Source organism: Phaeoacremonium minimum (genome assembly GCF_000392275.1).
Source record: "Phaeoacremonium minimum UCRPA7 unplaced genomic scaffold PA7_03_scaffold_504, whole genome shotgun sequence".
NCBI lineage: Eukaryota > Fungi > Ascomycota > Sordariomycetes > Togniniales > Togniniaceae > Phaeoacremonium > Phaeoacremonium minimum.
Genome location: NW_006921406.1, coordinates 41725 through 60974, shown reverse-complemented (window position 1 = coordinate 60974; position 19250 = coordinate 41725). Strand labels below are relative to the sequence as shown.

General features: G+C 53.5%; 4 protein-coding genes across 4 annotated transcripts; 2 read left to right on the top strand and 2 right to left on the bottom strand.

Moving 5' to 3' along the window:
- Positions 1 to 1360: 1360 nt before the first annotated feature.
- On the top strand, positions 1361 to 2423 carry UCRPA7_7199 (hypothetical protein; the record flags this gene model as incomplete). The annotated part of the gene is made up of 2 exons (XM_007919733.1): positions 1361 to 1431; positions 1697 to 2423. The coding sequence occupies 2 exons, from the start codon at positions 1361 to 1363 to the stop codon at positions 2421 to 2423; spliced, it is 798 nt and encodes a 265-aa protein (XP_007917924.1).
- Positions 2424 to 2964: 541 nt separating this feature from the next.
- Positions 2965 to 4116, bottom strand: UCRPA7_7198 (putative ef-hand protein; the record flags this gene model as incomplete). The annotated part of the gene is made up of 3 exons (XM_007919732.1): positions 2965 to 3428; positions 3554 to 3570; positions 4076 to 4116. The coding sequence occupies 3 exons, from the start codon at positions 4114 to 4116 to the stop codon at positions 2965 to 2967; spliced, it is 522 nt and encodes a 173-aa protein (XP_007917923.1).
- A 2457-nt stretch (positions 4117 to 6573) lies between these two features.
- UCRPA7_7197 (putative -like protein) lies at positions 6574 to 7648 on the top strand (the record flags this gene model as incomplete). The annotated part of the gene is made up of 2 exons (XM_007919731.1): positions 6574 to 6607; positions 7008 to 7648. The coding sequence occupies 2 exons, from the start codon at positions 6574 to 6576 to the stop codon at positions 7646 to 7648; spliced, it is 675 nt and encodes a 224-aa protein (XP_007917922.1).
- A 710-nt stretch (positions 7649 to 8358) lies between these two features.
- On the bottom strand, positions 8359 to 9241 carry UCRPA7_7196 (putative glycine-rich rna-binding protein; the record flags this gene model as incomplete). The annotated part of the gene is made up of 5 exons (XM_007919730.1): positions 8359 to 8453; positions 8511 to 8776; positions 8835 to 8941; positions 9072 to 9144; positions 9222 to 9241. 5 exons carry the CDS (start codon positions 9239 to 9241, stop codon positions 8359 to 8361), a joined length of 561 nt encoding a protein of 186 aa, XP_007917921.1.
- Positions 9242 to 19250: the final 10009 nt, after the last annotated feature.

Here is a 19250-nt window from a genome sequence, read left to right as displayed (position 1 = left end):
ACTAAATCCTGATGCTCGACATTCAGCTACTATCTCGCGCTCTTTGATCGTGGAGTTGAGCAAAACAACAAGATGGATAGGTGGCGTAACATTCGCAACATTCCTCGGAACGTTGCTTCAGCTGCGCATGATCTAACAAGAATGACTCCAACTTTTGGCAGGCATGCAAGGAACAAAGCAAGTGGAGGGAGATCCGGCAACATCGATGCAAGCCACGCCCGCCAGGTTTCAAGCAATTGCTGCCGGCACCTGGCTCTCCCGATTCGCTCAGACTTCTGTGTCTCCCCCAGGTGGAAGTGCCCCTACCTTGGCTGGTGCAAGTGTCCACAAGTAGGTGTGCTGGCGATGGCACCCCTGGCACGGACTCGACCAGCATCATCCGTCCACGTTAGACGTCTCGTGTAAGTACTCGCGTCAACTTTCCCCCATCACATACCGCCACAATCCAGCAAAACGAATGTGCGGATGATCAAGTGGGTGGAAGCAACAATACACGCGTAGGTCAATGACATTCCACTTATTCACAGTGTATCCTCTCACTGCTAGTCTCTATGATTGTGCAAGGATGCACACCATTTCTACAATCGGCAGCCATTCATATTGCAGGCTGTCCTTCCTCGACGAAATAAGTATCAATTTCTTTCCTTCTTTTGCGACGCTGTGTCATTATCTCCGCCTCAGCTCTTGCTTGGCTCCAAGATATTGCCTTACCCTGGCTAGCCTTGTTTCCACCTCGACGTCTCTCAAGCGAGGTTGTTTTTAAGATCGACATTTCCGTTCCGTTTCGTAACAATTCGTCCACGACACCCAGACCTTGGCTGTCATGCATTAAAGAGCACTTTGAAGTTGCTGTTGGCCGTCCTTCTCAGCGTCAAGCTCCGCGCGCGATCAGCCAGACCTTATAAGACCACTTGTCTCTATCGTCGTGCCCAACTATTTGAGTTCTAAGCGCAGTCATTCACGAGGTTGTTGTCATGGCCCTGACTGTCAAGCATTTGAACACGGATGCCTCATTTCTCCTCTCTTTTGAGCCCGTCATCGCAAATCCAGCTCCTGGCATCTGCCCAGAGCCTTTTCGAATCTTGATAGATCCTTGGATTACTGGAGCCTCGAAGATATTTCATTCCAAGATTTCAATAACCACACACAAAGAACCAGCTTGTGTCTCTTCACTTCAAGAGCTGCCCGAGCCTGATCTCGTGATCATATCTCAGCATAAGTCAGATCATTGCAATGAGGCAACACTCCGCCAGCTCCCACCATCGGGGACGAAGACGATCATCCTGGCCGAGCCCGCATCTGCACGGCTGATTCGGAGCTGGCGGCACTTCGAGCGGGATAAGGTGCGAACGATCCCAAGATGGGAGGACCCGAGACTCACCGGACGGCAAACGATAACGAGGGTTCGCGTGCCACCCATCGTTCCCGGAGGTGAGCCCGGAGATGTTACTATTGCTTTCATACCACAGCGTCGCGACATATCCGGCCTTCATGGTGCTATTGGGATTACATATCGGCCACCTCCAACACAAGGCATAGCATCGATATCTGCCAGGAAACCCAGTTTAACCCATGCAGCTACACCAATTGGAAGCGCAGCGCTACTCACGCCTCCTCCAACCCCCAAATCTCACAAGTCTTACTCCCAGCTCTCGTCGCTCTTCTCAGGCCACCAGCTGTCTACTTTGAAACCCAGCTCCCGCCAGGCAAGCGGCAACAGCCAATATCGGGCCCAGTCCCCAGAGTCCCAGCTCACAATACCACCCACACCCGCATCGCCAGACCTATCCCTCCGCTCCGTGCGCTCCGTGTCCTCCCTCCCGCTCACGCAGGTCCTCTCCTCCTCGTCACCGCACGCCCTCGACCGGACGCTGTCGGTAGTCTTCTCGCCCCATGGTATCTCGTACGCCAGCCTGGCCGCGTACGCCACCTCCCACCTCGTGGCCGAAGCCACACTGCCGCTGACTGCCCTGCTGCACTGCTTCGACGCCGTCAGCAACCCCTGGTGGCTCGGCGGCAACGTCTTGCTGGGCGCCCCGGCCGGCACCGAGACGGCGACGAAGCTCGGCGCGCGGGCGTGGATCAGCGCTCACGATGGCGAGAAGGATGTCAGAGGGCTGGCGACCGGGCTGCTGCGGACGCGGAAATGGGCGCGCGAGGAGGTCGAGAGCGTGGTGAGTCCAAGGAAGGGGCACTTCAGCCCCGCCCAGGAGAGCAAGGTCGGGAACAAGGGCACGGAGGTCCTAGCACTGGGGAGCGGCGAGGAAGTCGTCTTGACGAGCGAGGGTGTGTGGAATGTTGATCAGAAGCAGAATGATGAGCGGATGAAGGCCCAAACGCTCGCAGCTATGGGTCTGTCTCCCACGATCGAAGCCAGAGATATGGAGCCGAGGAACCTCGGAGAGGTCATGGCTATGGTTTGATGGCAGATACGGTGTTGGCTTGCGGCATCCGGAATTTGCGAGGTGGTTCAGGTTGACGACTGTGAGGAGATGTTGTAGGGAGAAGTCTTGATATTTTCTTTACTATTGTTCTTGAAGCTTGGTGTTTATGGATGGATATGGCATTATACCCCCTCCTTCGACAGGGTGAACACTCACTCGTTTGGGATCTTTGGATTCACAATAGAAGGATTTGGAGTTGGAAGAGCAGGCCTGGCTCTCATGGAATTTTGTGGAATTTTCGTTCAAAAAGCAAAATCACGATTGTAATGCGGAAACTCGGATGTCAGATCAGGGTATCTCTCTTCATTCATTGTACGTATTGCGAGGTGCAATGAGACCTCAATCTAAACCTCCTTCATTTACCCAGTTGTTTCCCCTCAGTGATTCAAAGCAGCATTGCAAAAGAGGAAATTACTCTATAACTACATTATAGATCCGTGATGGACACCGAAGGACCTGATGCAACACCACGACATCGTGCAAGACCCCACCTCATTCAAGTCATCGAGCTTGCCAAGCTTTACTTGAGCTGCTTCAGGATCTCGGTGAGGAAGTCCTCAAAGCTGAGGGTGATGTAGCCGTCGCGGTCGTCGTCGTACTTCTTAAAGACGTCGGTCATGCGCTTGAGGCTGATGCAGGCCTGCACGAAGAGGTCAAAGCTCATGACGCCCTCGCCGCGCTTGTCGTAGGTCGCAAAGAGCAGCTCGACGAAGCGGTCGCTGAGGCGGTAGCGGAAGGCGACGAGGGCGTTGCTGAACTCGTCGAGGCTGATGTTGCCGCTCTTGTCCGTGTCGAAGCGGTCGAACAGCGTCCGCCACGAGGCCAGAAACGACCACAGCCCGCAGAACTCGGCGAAGCCGATCGTCCCGCTGCGGTCGCTGTCGAACATTCGGATCATCATGCGCACCGTGTGCGGGTCAAAGGCGGACCAGTCGCCGTTGACGAGCGCTGCTGATAGCTCTTTCTCGGAAAGCTGGCCGGTGCCTGACAGAAATGTCCGTGTCAGTAATGCTTGTGATCAATGGCCTTCTCGGAGAAGCAAGCCGCCAGATAAGGAATAGATTCTCCCTGTATCGTTTGGAGATCATAGATCAAGGTTCAACACTCACCATCCTTATCCACAGCCCTGAAGAGCGGCAGCAACGTAGGGTCTGCGCCAGGGTCCAACGGCGCAGGACTGGGAGGAGGCCGGCTCACAGGCGGAGGGCGGTTCTGTGGCACGCCCGGTCGGGGACCGCCTACCGGAGGCGGCGAGGTAGCGCCATAATTGTGAGGAGAATGTCCGGGCGAGAGACGAGGCCCGCTAGCAGCGCCGCTCATGCGAGGGTCTGATGTCCGGTGAGGAAGCTCCTGAGGGCGTGGCGGAGGTGGTTTGTTCTCATATCGAGGGGAGGGTTGGGCCGAGGAAGCTGAAGAAGCTGCTTTGGCGGCGCCGCCTTTCTGAAAGGGCTGTTAGATGGTGAAGCTCGAGGGGAAGACAGACTACGGGATCTATGGCAGGGATGTCTTACGGGCTCGGGCTCCGCGAACCTAGGAGAAGTAAATTAGCATCATTGACTCTGGTCTTGGTCTTTCGCAAGCTACGAGATGCATTGCGGTGCCCGAGGTAGCTACCGAGTCTCGAGACGTACCTAGGGAGTTCATCCGGGTTGTAGTTTCTATTGTAAGCCATTGCGGGCAGGCGGGGTATCGAGTGCGGGTTTTCTGGCGAAGGGAGTGTCTGAAAAGTCCGTCGACAACTGACTCTTTTCGAGAAAAGCTGCGAGGGACAAAGGTTCAGGAATTGTCCCTGGGCAGCAACGAGTCCGCAAAAGAATGCAAAGGTTTTTCAGCCGCAACGGAAAGCCGCGCGATTCAACTGGTGGAGGGGAAGCTCGAGGTTCCAGGTTTGGCGCGCACTGGAGGCAGGCTGTGTATAACGTTAGGTAGTGTGTAAAGGTAGGTAGCCCGGTCGCGGGGCAGATTGGCCGTGGGGCGGGGAGGGCAGTGCGCTGCTGGGCAGTGACCTGTCCGCGTGTTCTCGCAAGCCGGGCCGCTATCAAGTCTGAAGTAGATGGCTCGTGGGTAGTGTGCCGAGTCCCAATAACCTGGGACCGTCGTCCCTCTCTCCAGATACCTACAAGCAGCTAGGAGCTATCCAACAACAATTTAATTACGATAAATACGCGTATAAGTCGAGCTTTCGGTCAATAGACTCGGTCAAGAATTGGCAGTTGGCTACTGCATTCATTCTAGGCGTGACTGAGTATAGGAGAATCTGCACGCTTGCCGTCTGTCCTAGGGATGAACATTATGAACAGCAGTCATTCATCCTCCTGCAAATTGGTAGTCAATAAGGAGCCACCGGGTCAGGGTTTCAAGTTGGCTGATGGATGTCGCAGAGACTCAGGAGGCAGCGTCCGTGATCCGAAGCTACAGCTATCATTTCTGCTTTTGATCTCGCGTATTGCATGTGTTGCGGGCTACAAGAGTGGTCATGGGAGGCATACCTACAATCAACCTGTCACTGTGGGCGCCTGTTTGCCTAACAAGCAACTGCACAACTCGCCCTCCACAATTGAACCTCAAATTGCATTCTCCAGCATCTCTCTGTGAATGTGACTCCCGCTCTTGATGGTGCTAAGTGGTTTTGGCCGAGACTTCAAGGAGTCATACGCGAGATGCAGTTGATTGCGATCAGGATTGCCCAGCGAGAGGCGACCAGCATGACCGGTGTCTCACTTATCGTCGTGGTTGAGTCTCTGTTGCCTCTCGTTGGCCAAGAAGTCCACGTTTCGCAACCTGGAACACCTCACAGCCGGTGATCAACTGCTGCGACCCGTTGCGCCCCTGCAGAACAGCCTCCTGTTCCGGGATTGCGTCCCTCATCATCATCATGTCGATTGCGGATGACTAAACGAATGGCATGAGTGTCACCAAAGAGAAAACGACAAAGCAAGCAAGTGACAACAATGAGACGGATGACGTTGTGGTTTGCCATCACGTGTCCTTGAATCTCTCTTCAGACTGTCAAATCAGAGCTCTCGCTTCTTCATTTGGCATGCCAATACTGCATCTGTGTAGTACATTTGTTGCCCGATCGAGATAGGGGCCCAGGTAGTCAACAAGGTTGTGCTTCGGGGTCTCCGTCCGCCGTTGAGGATAGCGAAGCGAACTGGTGCGGATCCAGTCCACCCGCCAACAGGCCGACCACTCACCAACTAAACTGAAGTGAAGAGTGAGTTTGAGTCAATCGTTCGACCCATACATTTTAGTTTAGCTTTGCCATCCGGGCGGGAAGCGTGCCGAGCCACCACGCACGTCAACGCAGCCTCGAGTACGCCATTGTGCATTTGACTCAACTCGACTCGAAGCAACTCGACGCCCGCCCCATAGTCTGTCTCTCTTTACCCGGCGCTGCCGCAGGTACAGTTCGACTCGCTGACTGACGAACATCATACCGTTCGCTTTGCCTCTTGTCTAGTCTATCACTCGTATCTGACACCCCCCGATAGGTCATAAATTTCCGGAGCCCTACCTTAGTTCTCTTCATCATATCTTAGACTAGATCTGAAGCTAGACGACGACAGAAGCGCCTCTCCTCCTCTGCCGGTTCCCGAGCTCAGACGGTTATCTTACGGTCCCCCTTGCATGACGCCAACGCCCTTCTACTTTCTTAGCTTTCTATAAACAGGACCACAACTCAAAGCAATGACTGTCGTGGATGCTGGCACTCCTGCTGATCAGGACGAGTTCTGGTTGTTCGGATATGGGTACGTAACTACGCATGACTGCTACTCCTTCGTGGGTTGGGGCTCCCGGAGCACCACCATCGAGATTCCAAATCTCTTTTTAAACTCTCCACCTGTTCTCTCTTCTCTTCCTGGGGTGTTCCCTTCAGCTGCCCAGCCTTTCTGCATGATGGTCTAATGCTTAAACCAGGAGCCTGATCTGGAAACCACCTCCGCATTTCGGTATCTCGCCCCGTTCTCATCCTCTTGGATCCTCTCGTTATGATTTCTGAACCCGGAATTCCGCCAAGCTTCAAGAAAATGATCTTGAGTGGTCATCATGTTCTTTCCCGTCGGCTCCATGTCCGCAGCAGCTGATCACTTCTCTTTCTTCACCGGGCAGACAGACGTATACCTGGATGGGTGACCGGCTACGTCCGGCGATTCTGGCAGGTATGTACTGAGTACTTCTCACCTTGTCTTGATACTATCCAAAGTCTGGTTCCCGTCTGCTTGTCATTCCTGCCATCCCATGTCTATTCATGCAGCATCAAGCGATCTCGTCTCATCTCGCATGGGCGGCGGGCCGCTTTCAGCCCTCAGCGCTGGGTATTCCGCACACGCCCCCCCTTAGTCGATCTATGTACATTTGTCAAGGACTCCTCTTATATTAACCGATCGTATAGGCAAGGTATGCCACCCCTGGTTTTTCCCTCCCCCCCCCTAGACCACGTTGGAATAAGGTTATGAGAAGACAAGAAGGGAACAAAGCGGCAAACAATGGCGCAAGGCTAGTTAGCTAACCAGGAGTCGTTCCCCCGACCGCAAAGCCAGGACCACCGCGGGACGCCAGACGCGCCGGGCCGCGTCGTCACGCTGATCGAGCGAGCCTTCTGGGAGCAACTGACGGACCACCATGCCACGGCGCCTGAAAAGGTCTGGGGCACCGCGTACCGCATCCAGCGGGACCACGTAGCAGAGGTCAAGGAGTATCTGGACATCCGGGAGATCAACGGGTACACGATCCACTACACGCCCTTCTACCCGGCGGAGGGCTCGTCGGCCGGGCCCATCCGCACGCTCGTGTACATCGGGACGCCCGACAACGACCAGTTCACCGGCCCGCAGGAGGTGCAGGCGCTGGCCGAGCACATCTACCGGAGCGAGGGCCCGAGCGGGCTGAACCGCGACTACCTGCTGGGCCTGGAGCGGGCGCTGGACGAGCTGAGTCCGGAGAGTGGTGATGAGCACGTCACGGACCTGTCCAATCGGGTCCGGGCCATTATTGCGAGCAGGACGGCGGCGGCGAAGGCGGCGGCGGGAGATCAAGATCATCAGGTCAATTTAGACACCAACGACATCATGCGTTCGCCTCCTCCTGTCAAACCTCAAGAAGAAGAAGATATTACTACTACTACCAACTCTGCTACTCATCACGAGTTCAGAAAAGTCAGCAGCATAGATGAGCAAGAAGAGACTGAGAAAAGTCGCTGAAACGCATAATTTTTTTTATTCTGCAAAGAAAGTCTGCTAACCCACCCCTTTTTCTTCTCTCCCTCTCTGCCTCTCTCTCGCCTATGGTTCCCCAATCATCAATGGGTCTTTTTGCCCCAAAAGGTCTCATGCTTCCTCCCTCGAGCCAATTTCCCCCCTATCCCCCATCCACCTACCTGCCTGTCCATCCATCCATCCATCCCTCCCTCACCCTCCTTCATATCTCTATATGCACTGGTATCCCGTCGTGGTGTAGATGTCGTTCGTCCCGTCCCGTCTCGAGCCCTAACCAGGCATATGTCGTCGTGGAAGCAGAAACGTAACGATAAAGATATTCCATAACACAAAAGCAGGTGAAGCAAAAGCAGCAGGGGAAAAAAACGTAACAAAGAATTTTTGAAGAAATAAAGGTTCATGCGGAAACGGCAGACTTGAAAGCGAAGGCGTTCATGGAGGGTTTTGGGGGGAGAGCTTTTGTCAGCCCGTTGTGAATCGGAGACCAGGGATGTTGTGCCGCAGGCATAAAGCCAGTCGACATCTAAGCTTGATCGTACACACTGGGTAGGCGTATATATGTTATACGCCGCGTTTTTTTGGTTGTTAGAGAGAGAGAGGTAGGTCAGCTTTCTTGTTATTCAAGGATCACTGTTACGGCCAAATGGTCGTTGTCGCGGCTGTTGTCAGACAGCCATACGGATCCCAATTGTCGTTTAGTATCCCTGTCCTCCCTGCGGTGGTTGCTGCTGGGGAGGCTGCTGTTGCTGCCCCTGCTGGTCTGGGTAGCCGTATGCGGGTTGTTGCCAGCCTTTCCTTCGTGTCAGTCACTATTTCTTTCCATTTCAAGTACACACGTCTGGCTCACCCTGCTGTGGTGGCGTTCCGTACCCCGGAGCCGGTTGGGGATAGCCACCGCCTCGGCCGTATTGTTGGCCGTACGCCATCTGTGGAGGTGGCATCTGGTATTGCTGTCCAGGATGAACTCCATAGGCCATCTGGGGCATCTGAGGAGCACCGCCGAAACCGCCTCGCTGTCCATAGCCGCCGCCGCCGCCGCCTCGGCCGCTTGGGTAGCCGCCTCGAGGGCCAGTGTCCGAGGCTTTGTCAACGCGGATCGTTCGCCCGTCGAACCTAGAAGCACGGAATGTTAGGCAATCACTGTGATCCACAGAGCGCTGGCACACCGTACTCGACGTTATTCATTGCAGAGATCGCTTTCTGAGCATCATCTTCGTTCGTGTAGCGCACGAACCCAAACCCTCGGCTGCGACCAGTGTCCCGGTCCTTGACGACAACCTGGAGAGAAACAACAGAGTATCATTAGATTTACATTCCGCACCCTCGAAAACAAAACCTTCCGCCCGGACAGCCTAGCTGCGCGGGAGGAGGAAACGGCAACTACTGAAGGAAAGGCCGACCAACGTACTGCTTCATCGACCACGCCGAACTCCTCGAACTTCTGCCGCAGCGTGGCCTCTTCCGTGTGCCAGGCAAGGCCGCTGAGTCACGGTTAGCTACAGGGGACTTCAAGCAGCACAGTCCAGCACAGCGCTAGTGGCTGTAGATCGTCACTTACCCAATGAAGAGCTTGGACATTTTTTTCGGTAGATCTGTCTGTCTCTTGCTTGATGAGGACTGTTGGTTCCCAAAGGTCTCAGCTTTCTTATCTCCACAAATAAGGCGAGGAATCCAAAATGTCTGAAGGAGGGTCCCACAGCAGTGACGTGATAAAAGAAAGCGTGGGCAAAGACCAAGAGGCAACAGTGTGAAAGGAAGGAATGGCTAATGACCGAGAGGGATGGGATATGCCTGGCAAGTGCCGTGGGCAGGTTGAGTGGTCAGGCTGGCCAGTCCAGTGCGTGCAGGGGTTGCTAGGCTTGGGATATCAGAAGGATGTCTCGACTGACTTTTGACTCTTTGTCTGTATAAGGCAGGCACACACAAACAAACAAACAAACAAGCAGATCGGACGAAGGGCGGAAGTGATGAAGATTTGGTTTGCTCTTAGCCGATAGCGACCTTCTGGAAAGTTGTGCTATTGGACTGGACCTTAGCCGCCGTTTGGAGAGAGTGTCGTTTTGATAAATTTCAGGAGTCTGTGGAATGATCTTCGCCTAACAAAATCAATTCTGGGTTGAGGAGGGAAGGGCCGAAGGTGGGTGAAGGACGGACGGCGGGGTGTTGGGCTTAGGTGTAGGCGTACTAAGATTGTGTGCGAGTAGGTAGGTAGTAGGTTTGGTTAGGTTAGGTAGGTAAGGGTCAGGGATGCTCCAAGTCGAGGCGAGGCAAAGCAAAGCAAGGCAAGGCAAGGCGTGCTCTGTATCTCGCTTTCTCTCTGTCTCTCTGTCTCTCTCTCTCTCTCTCTCTCTCTCATGTGCCGCCTGTGAGTCGCCGTTTGTGAGCTTGGGAGACGGTAAAAAATCCACGATGAGCAGGAAAGAAATAATGGCCAGCGAGCGAGCATTTGATGGTATTTGACTTATATGCCTCAAGGGGAGGGCTCCAAGGGGAGGAGGGGTTAGAGAAGACCAGAAGACATGACATCTCGTTGCTTGCTTGCTTTGCTTTGCTTTACTCTGCTTGCCGCTACTTGCTACTTGCTACTTGCTAACCTGCTGGCTCACTCACCCAATCCATGATCCATCCAGAGATCTGTCTGGCCCGGACAGGGTAGGTGACGGGCCCGGTCAATGTTTCGACCAGCATGAGTGTGGCAGCAGGGTTCATCCCCCCAAACAAGCATCAAACAGGCGAAGAAAACGTTGCCCCAGTCAGGCCTGTCAAGACTTGTCTTGCGCCGGAGCAAGTACTTGGAACTTGCATCGACACAAAGAGGGGGGGATTTGCTCACTGCTACACTACACTACACTACACCACAGTGCCTACCTACTTACCTACAGTGGATCGCTCCAGGATTAGCAGACTTTCCGTTGTGGCTGCCGCTCGCTCGCAAGGGAAGAGAAGTCCCCATCTCCTGCGCTAGCCTGCGTTTGCCAGGGTGGACGCCGATGCAACTGACGTCTGGCCTTGTTACGTGTGCGCCTACCTACGGGTTCTATCATGTGTTGGGGGTCCATCTACACTAGTCTACTGTTCTGTGATCTGTGGTGTGTAGATGTGTGCATCTCTTCACGGCCGACTTGAGATCCATCTGGAGGTGTATTGAATTCAGCAAGCCGGGTTTGCTGGCCGGCCCGGCTGGTGCAACATGGACGGTTGAATGGAGTCCTGCTTTTCCTGGGCCGGAGCCTCCAGTCATTGATCCAGGTTTTTTCCACCTCTTGTTGCTCTTCAGATCTTGTCAAATCACGGCTCAGGGACCCTACTGCTGCTCAGGGACGGCAGTGCACTCGAAGCGCATTGGGGGCTACTTTTTGCCGGCATTGGCAAATATGCAAGGCCATGTCATGCAGCTACCACACGCAGATGGACAGACAGACAGACAGACAGACAGCACCTTGGGCTTGTTCCAACTTCCAGCCTGCCGCTCTCTGGAACATCCACGGGCTAGCGGTGCTAGCGGTGACGAGCAGCAAGGCCGAGGATTGCTGGTGTGGATGAATTACTCGACTAGGAATGAATGAGGGGAGCTGCCGTGGGGCGCTTCCTCCTTCTATCGATAAGACTGACGATGGCTAAGGCGAGGCCATGTTGATCCCATACGCAAGAGGTGCCAAAAATATTCACGTCCAAGCTAGCGGGGAATTCATTAGCGGATCTCGATGGAACACTAACTGACCCCCCGGACTGCCGCATGTAGTGGACCAGAACTCAAAAAGCTCAGGTCCTGAACCAACCGGGCGGGGCAGTTGAAACTTGAGCCTCTCGAGCTGGAGATGTCCTCCTGTTCGGATCTCTGCTTCACAAGCTATTCCTCTCTCTCCTCTGGCTACCATTGCCAAGACCCTATCTTTGGAGGCTTTCTTTCCTTGGATAGCGACCTTGCCGCCAAGGAAGGAACTGGTGCAGGGACAAGCATGCCTTCTCAGAATACCAACAGCCTGATGCATGGGTTATATTGTCTCGGCATAAAGCGCGGTCGGAGATCCTAGCTGCATGCGAAACTGGCAGGGCGTTGTACACACGACATGCTTAACGTGAAACTGCTGCGCCTACCCGCCAGTTCCCTTCCAGGCATAGTCGAGCTCACGGTGGTAGCTGAAGCTTAGGTGCAAGCAAGAGAGAGAGCGTTCGGCCACGTGCCCATCAAAGAATAATGCAACGTCGGTGATGGCTCCCGTTGACTTGAACCCGGAGCTTCCAACCACCCCAACGGCAGATCGAAGACTAGTAAATCATTGGAACATTCCATGAGGACAGCCAACTTCTATACAGTAGATACCAGGCTGGTGCAAGCCTAGCAGAAGCAAGAATATCTCAATGAATACCTCTTCCCGCATTCTTCAACTGTCATGTGATGGATAGTGCACTCAAGGAGCTCGACATACCGCTGCTTGTGAATGCATACCCGACTGACTGACTGATGAATCGGTCAGCCGAGTGACTGGGCCCGCAGTATCGGTCACGTCAATGTAGCGTCTGCTTTGAAACGTTGAGGCTATTGAAAGTCACAGAGGTACGAAAAACGTTGATGCCTTTGTCATCGGCTGGGCTCTAAAAGACCAATGAAGAGAGAGTTTGCGTAGAGCTTCTATGCTGGGTCAGATTCGACACACGAAAGGTTGCGTTAAGTTGGGTCTCATTGGCCGGGGAGCCAGGAGGGCGCTTTTGATGGTGCGACCGCCGCAAAGATGGCCTGCAAGGCGGGAAACCTCGTCGTCGATCGTCAAATTAACCGCATTTCATCCCCACTTGACCGGCCGTGGCCCCCGAAATCACCGAGATGGGTCTCAATCCTTGCGCAAGCTCCCTTCGATAGGGCTGTTGCCGTGCGCGGGCTTGCATGACGAGCCGTCCCATAAGATTGACTCTTGCATAACCGGTCGGGTTACCGCTCACTATGTGATGGTTGATTTTGGAGCTTTCGTCATCAGTGTTGCTGCTGCATCGTCTGGTTGCGGAAGGCTGCTCAGCGTTTCTCCAGATCCTAAGCATCCAGTGGTAAGTCTATGCCGAACAATTCAGTCAGGGTCAATCGTCAAGCAGACTAGACAAGCATTGAAAAAGGTCTTCGGGGCGCATGCCTGCAATAGGATAGATCCGGAAGTTCTTTACACTGCACAGAGGTGAGGTGAGTTCCTTAGCTTCTGGAAGCACAACACCTGCAGCTAAAGTTGCACTGGCCCCAGACCAGTGACAGATGCATCCACAAGCACAACGCAACGTGACCGAGACATCACATCAAGGCCTCGATATGGGCAGTGAAGAGCTTGGTGAGAAGGCGAAGCCAATTGAAACCTAAGTATTCGTCACCTGATCGATGGAGACGGGGTTCAAAGTTGAGCGAATAATCAGCGACAAGAGACTTGGGATCCGACAAGCCAAGTCTCAACCTTGCCGAGGAACGAGCCAAATGTCTCGAGATGGAGCTAGTCCGTTTGGTGTCGAGTCCCAGCTCCCAAGACAGTGTCCCCGTGCCACGACCCTGGCCAGTGCTACCTGCGCCTCTGCCGTTTCGCGATCGCACGCACGGTTTCCTAGTAGGCCAGGCACAATACCATAATTAGAAATCAGGGTTCTTGTCCGCAGGGCTAGTAGCAAGCGGGGGGGATATACAGCGGGTTTGACGCCTCAGATCTTCGATTTGGAATCTGCCGTGCTGCTATTCGCAGCTGCAGCAACGGGCCAGACAGAGACCAGGGTTACCTGCCCTCCGACATGTCGCGGCTGGCTTTTGGCGTTGGAAAAGGCGGAGTGCGTACGAAGACAATGAAATGATCGCCAGGAGCTTAAGGTTTGGGCTTTGCCTTGCTGAAATGCTTGACATCGACGTGGGGTTGTCTGGCTGAAGCACATAACGAGGATCAACCAGCTGCCACCATCAAGGATGATGGCTCCTCCATGCACGCGTACCCTACCTTACCTCACTCCCAAAGAAGGTATCGTGGGTGGACAGGGATTCGTCATGAAGGTTCATCCATGGATGGAGGGGAGTGAGGCTGCGGCGCAAGCGGAGTTGGGGTTGAAAGTGATGCTCTGTGCCAACCTGCGTTACAGTCTGCCTTGCCTCACAGCATCTCCTACCTTGCAGTCGCGCTTCATGCCGAAGCAACCCCAGAGGGTCCACGTACCTTACCGTCTCTGTTTTACGATAGTCTATTCTAACTTTCCTACTCTAATCAGGAAAGGTAAGGAAGGTTAGACAAGGGTGCTTGGAAGCTCCTTCCTCGTGGGTCTTTGGTCTGAGTCTAGGGTGTGAGTCTGGGTTTGATGTCTGGGTGGGCGGGTCAGCCATGGAAGGAGACCACGGCTGTTCTTGCCGTTTGAGATGGGTGACGGGAGATCTTCTCGGCCATTCCTGCCCTGTCGGACGTCAATGATACGACCTTGGTGCAAGTGTTGCCGACATCTCCAGGATCATGGCTGCCGAATTGTCATAGCACTTGCATGACAGGTAAACAGCCAGTCTGTTCGCCATGCAGGAGGTCGACAAGACTTTCCGCATGCTGTTTTCAATCCCAGCATGTACCGATACCAGCCAGATACAACACCACCAACAAGCTGTATCCATTCTCCTGAGCTCCATCTCACGCCCTCGCCATCTATCTTAGCTTTGCCTGGCGTGGAGTAGGTTGCTACGATGAGTGGGTAGTCTAGGCGCCCCAACTTTCTAATTATATTCAGTCTGCAAAACTTCTGGCTGCTCGCCGCCAAGAGGCCGCGACGACTCACTCCTCCCCGCGGCTGCAAATGCCTCGTCTCATATCCTTGAGTATTGTTCCCTGTGTCGCTCTCGGGGCGGGTGTAGAAGACATCCAATGGCGTTCGTGTCTCGGAAACCGCGTCGTCATCGTTATCACCATCGTCAACACCATCATGGCGAACATCGCTTTCCACGAAACAGACCCGAAACAGCACAAAGTCACCCCTCACCGCGTCATCACGAGCCTGAGGTCAAGAGGTATCCAGCATACACCACTGGGGATCCAGTTGAGGAGAAAGACAACTACGTCCGCGGTTGGCTGAATCAAGTAACATACAGCCAACCTAGAGATGACCACGGCTCAATCAGCCAAAAATTCAAGCAGCCTGATCATCACACGACAGCAATCTCTCCTCGCGAGGGTGCCGTGCCAAAACGTTGTGAGCCTGTGGTTTAGCAGCCTACCGGCGCGCCGTTTGTTGGAAATGATCCGCAGTACAATCTAGATGATGCTTACAACCTACGCTCACTGGCGAAGTTGCCATTGAAAGAGAATCCATCCAGTGACGGCTCCTTCATTCTTCTCGCCAAGTCTCTGGGCAGGCCATTGGACAAGAACTTCAAGCGCCAAGTATCCTCAGAGCCCCGAGAGTGTTATTACGAGAGAGGAAAGCGTGTGAGATCAGCATCCGAAGACGGCGTAACGTCATTCGTGAGGTCGGCTCATAAGGAGAAGCGCTATGAGAAACGGCTGAGGTACAAGACCCGTGAGGATAAATATGACGTTGTTAAAAGGGGGAGATCATCGCGACGGGCAGAAGGCATAGAAGCCCCTGCTCGAAGGGCTACAGAGTTAGTGGCCAAGAGACACAAGAAGAAGATCATGGCAACAGCTAGGGAGGTCGTCGACACTTTCGCTTCGGAAGCAATTCTCAAAGATCGCCTAACAGTGAGTTCGTCAACTCGAACAGGATCTTTGGGCTACCGCTGATTAGCATTGAACTCAGATGAAGCCTGGGCTGTACCAAAATGGCCGTGTCTCTGTTGCCAAGCCCTGTGAGTTTATCACTTTTCTGAGAAGGTTTTCAAACCGATGAGAAAACTAAGTAGCGCCTCACAGTGACAGACCTCATTTTTCATGAGATGCGGTTTCTCTCTCAGCCCAAGCAGCCCGTACCTGAGCCTGCCCTAAAGTCTCATCGCAGGGGCAAGAGACGCGAGGAAGAAGAACTTGAAAAACTTTCTACTTACTTCTCACATAGGAAGCCTGTTGATATGCCGATAAACGAGAGGGAACGGCGATCCAATACCAGCAGACTATCGAGCGTCCCCAGATCAGATAACTTAGGGGTCGTTGGAAGACTGCGCAACCGTCAGCAAGTTAGCGGGCACCCACGCCCTCGGGATATCCCTTCAAAGCATACGCATCTGAATCGCGAGAATACAGTGCTTTACTCAGCCAACGAGATGGCTAGCCAGCAAAGACTGGGCAGCAATCATGCGGCAGATTTGACTGCCTCTACCCGATCCTCCCTTGGGTTGGTCGCAAACTCAAAGCACCATTCTCCAAGTCAACCGACAGAGCAAAGTCAAGGCGAAGAATCTATTAGAATTGCCATGGCCAAGACAGGGATTTTCAAGAATACGGGCATTGAATTCGACCCTAATGCTTCAGATGGCGTGGAAACCCTTGCATCATTGCCTGCCCGCACGCATGGTCCCGTCAGGAGCATTGACTCTCTACGGAAGGCGCACTTGGGGCCCTTGATTGTGCGGTATCGAGACCAAGGCACAATGGTAGCTGAACAGGTAAACGATGAGCGAGACTGGCAAAGCATTAATCCGATGCCAGGGGGAAACAAGACTATCATGGCCCCAACAAGATGTGAAGCACCAAACTTACCCAACAACAGGACATGTCCACGAGATTCTCCAACTCAGCGTATTACGCCAGGCAAAAATTCCGTGTTTCATACTGAGACAGTCAAAAATGCTGGAGAGGATGACCAAACAATCCCAAACGCTCAAAGAATACCAGAGCGACCGGGGAGACCTGATGCCCCAGAGCCTTGCCTGGTCAATCGTCATGAGGCCATGGCGAGAATGCCACCGCCTCCACGACCGCCTGTTGACCATCCGCAAGGTGATTGTTGGGAAAGCGATCTTTTAAGTGGTTGGGAGAACGCCAGTGGGACATACATTCGTCACGGAGCTGGAATAGGCGATGCGAATCATATGTCCATGCCGTCCGTTGAGGCCTCGCTGATAGCCTCTCTGGCTCCAGCATTGAGGGATCAGGCTGGCATGATTGTGCCAATGAATGCTAGCCTGTCTGCTGGTTTCGAGAGATCCACAACCTACGAGTCCGCACAAGTAATCTCTGCTGTTGACTCAGATACCTGGCCAACACCTACAGCCATCCGCAACAGCAATCCGTCCTTTTATCCTCGAATTGCTGGGAACGCTACGGAAGCCCCTCTCTTTGACTCACAAGGCCAAAATTATTTTTCTTCTCTACATGAGCCTCCTATAAGTAGTGAAAAGCCACATCTCAGTCAAGGCTATGACGCGCAGAGCTCTATGCGGGATTACATCACGAAGATTGAAGAAGAGGTTCTTCTTCGGGCAGGTTCTAAAAGCCCAGATGATGCCACCAACGCGAGTCTCCTGGCAGGATGCCCGGAACACTCGGTAAATAGGATGAGTAGGGACATGAATGCTCTGTCCGAAAGCCATCAACGCTCAAGATCATCTTCTAGGTTGAACTGTCGTGAGCAAGGGCAGCCTTTTGAGAATACCCAATTTGTCATGGAAGAGGGATTTGCATTCTCGACAGGTTATCGCCAACTCATGCCAGATTGGAGGCAACCTACACCCGTCGCTGACAATATGGATAATGATGAACAGGTAGATATGATACAGTTCTGGCGGCCAAGTCAATTTTAATAGTATCGTAATCTATTGAACGATGGGCGCGGTTCAACAAGCTAGACTTGGATTTGACGTGCGTCGTGATTGCCAATGACCTATAAATATGAACCCACACCTACTGGAACAAACATGGACGAGCGGCATACAGTACCAGGAAAGACAAGCAACACTATCAAGGACTTGCACATTTGTGGACGATAATGCGATATGTATGTAACATTGGCTACCTGAAGTAAAGTGATATGAATGTAGGCAAATTTTCGGATTACAGTAACTCCCAGCCCATTGAAGCTATGCAGTACAAAGGTAGCCAAATTGTATGTTTTTGGATCCAAGTCCAATGCAATCCAACTTTTTTATAGCAATCATGCTCGCCGTTATCCCGTGTAAGCAGTTTCAACACCATGTCTAAAGCGTTGTCATTACTTCATGCAATCGTCTCGACCATTTCGCCAAATATGATCGGGTATCAAGCGCTAGTTTTATTTCGAAAGGCGTCACTGGTGTTTGTAGCCCGCATTCACCGCGCTTTAAACCCATGCTATAATAGAAAGACATTTGTATTCCTTGTATCACGAAACGAAGGTCATCTTAGAAAGCCTGGCCCTGGTAGGGATGAATGCCTCGTCCCTGAGGTGCCCCTCCCGTTGGTGTACCAGGTGTTCCAGGTCTTTGTCCCGGGGAGTACTGACCCTGTGGAGGAGGGAAAAATCCCTGTTGAGGGCTAGGGTATTGGGCTGGTGACTGAGGACGTCCTTGTTGGGGTGGGCCGGGCCGGCTGAAGCCACCTGGGGAATAGACCTGGGGAGCGGGACCAGGGAAGCCTTGCGGTGAGCCATAACTGGAATTCTGAATCATCATCGGTCTTGGTTGAGGAGGGCCCTGTCCAGGTGGCCCTTGATAACCACCTCGACCCATTGGCATATTCCCAAGCCCCATACTACTACCACCGTACATTGATGGTGCAGGCTGACCCATTGCCATACCCATATTGCTCACATTGCCCATGCTGGCATTTTGAGGACCAGGATACATCTGTTGCTGCGAAAATTGCTGTTGTCGGTGGAAATCTTGAGCTTGTTGGTGCTGCTGGCGCTGATTGATGGCATGCTGAACCGCTTGCGAGCTGATACCTTGCTTCATCTGAGCCCTCTCTCTTTCACGAGCCTCAATGGCGCCCACAAGGCCACCACCCTGCTGCTGTCGAGTATTCCCGGCAACGTTGATAAGTGGTGAGCCTGTCGCCCTTGCCAGGTGTTCCTGCTCCCTTGCCGAGAGGTGGGAGCTGATCTCACCAGAACCACTCACGCCCAGGACATTGGTCGAGCCCTGTGAGCTTGGCCGCTGAAGAAGATCGGCACTGCCAGACCTAGAGTGACCACCCATGCCACTCAGATAATCATGACTCCCAGTACGCTTGAGTGGGGGCGTCGGTGTATTCCCGCGCATCTGAGCCAAGGTATTTCCAGACGGAGTGCGCTGATGAGCGTACATCGGTGTGGCCGCAGCGGCAGCGCGCTGCTGAACAAACTGTTCAGGAGACAGAGCTCCATCACGACCCCCTCCGATCGCCATTCCTGGTTGCCAAGCTACATTTCGGCGAATAGTATCATCTGACTCCTGACGACTATGCCCATACTCAACTTGGCTGGGGTTTGTCACGCCAGGTGATTTTCTTGGGCCACTAGGAGAGTACGGTCGCTGAGGCTGCATTCCAGGAGCGGCCGGAGGGCTCAAAGGCGTAGGTGTTTTATTACGCGGAACATTGGATGCACCATAATTGATGGTGGGCCCAAAATTGATATCAGGAATATCAAATCCCCGCCCCTGAGCTGCTCGAGGATCTCCCTGACCGCTATCTCCTACAGTTCTCAAGACGCCGGCGCGTGGCCTCTCCACAGACTCTTGAGT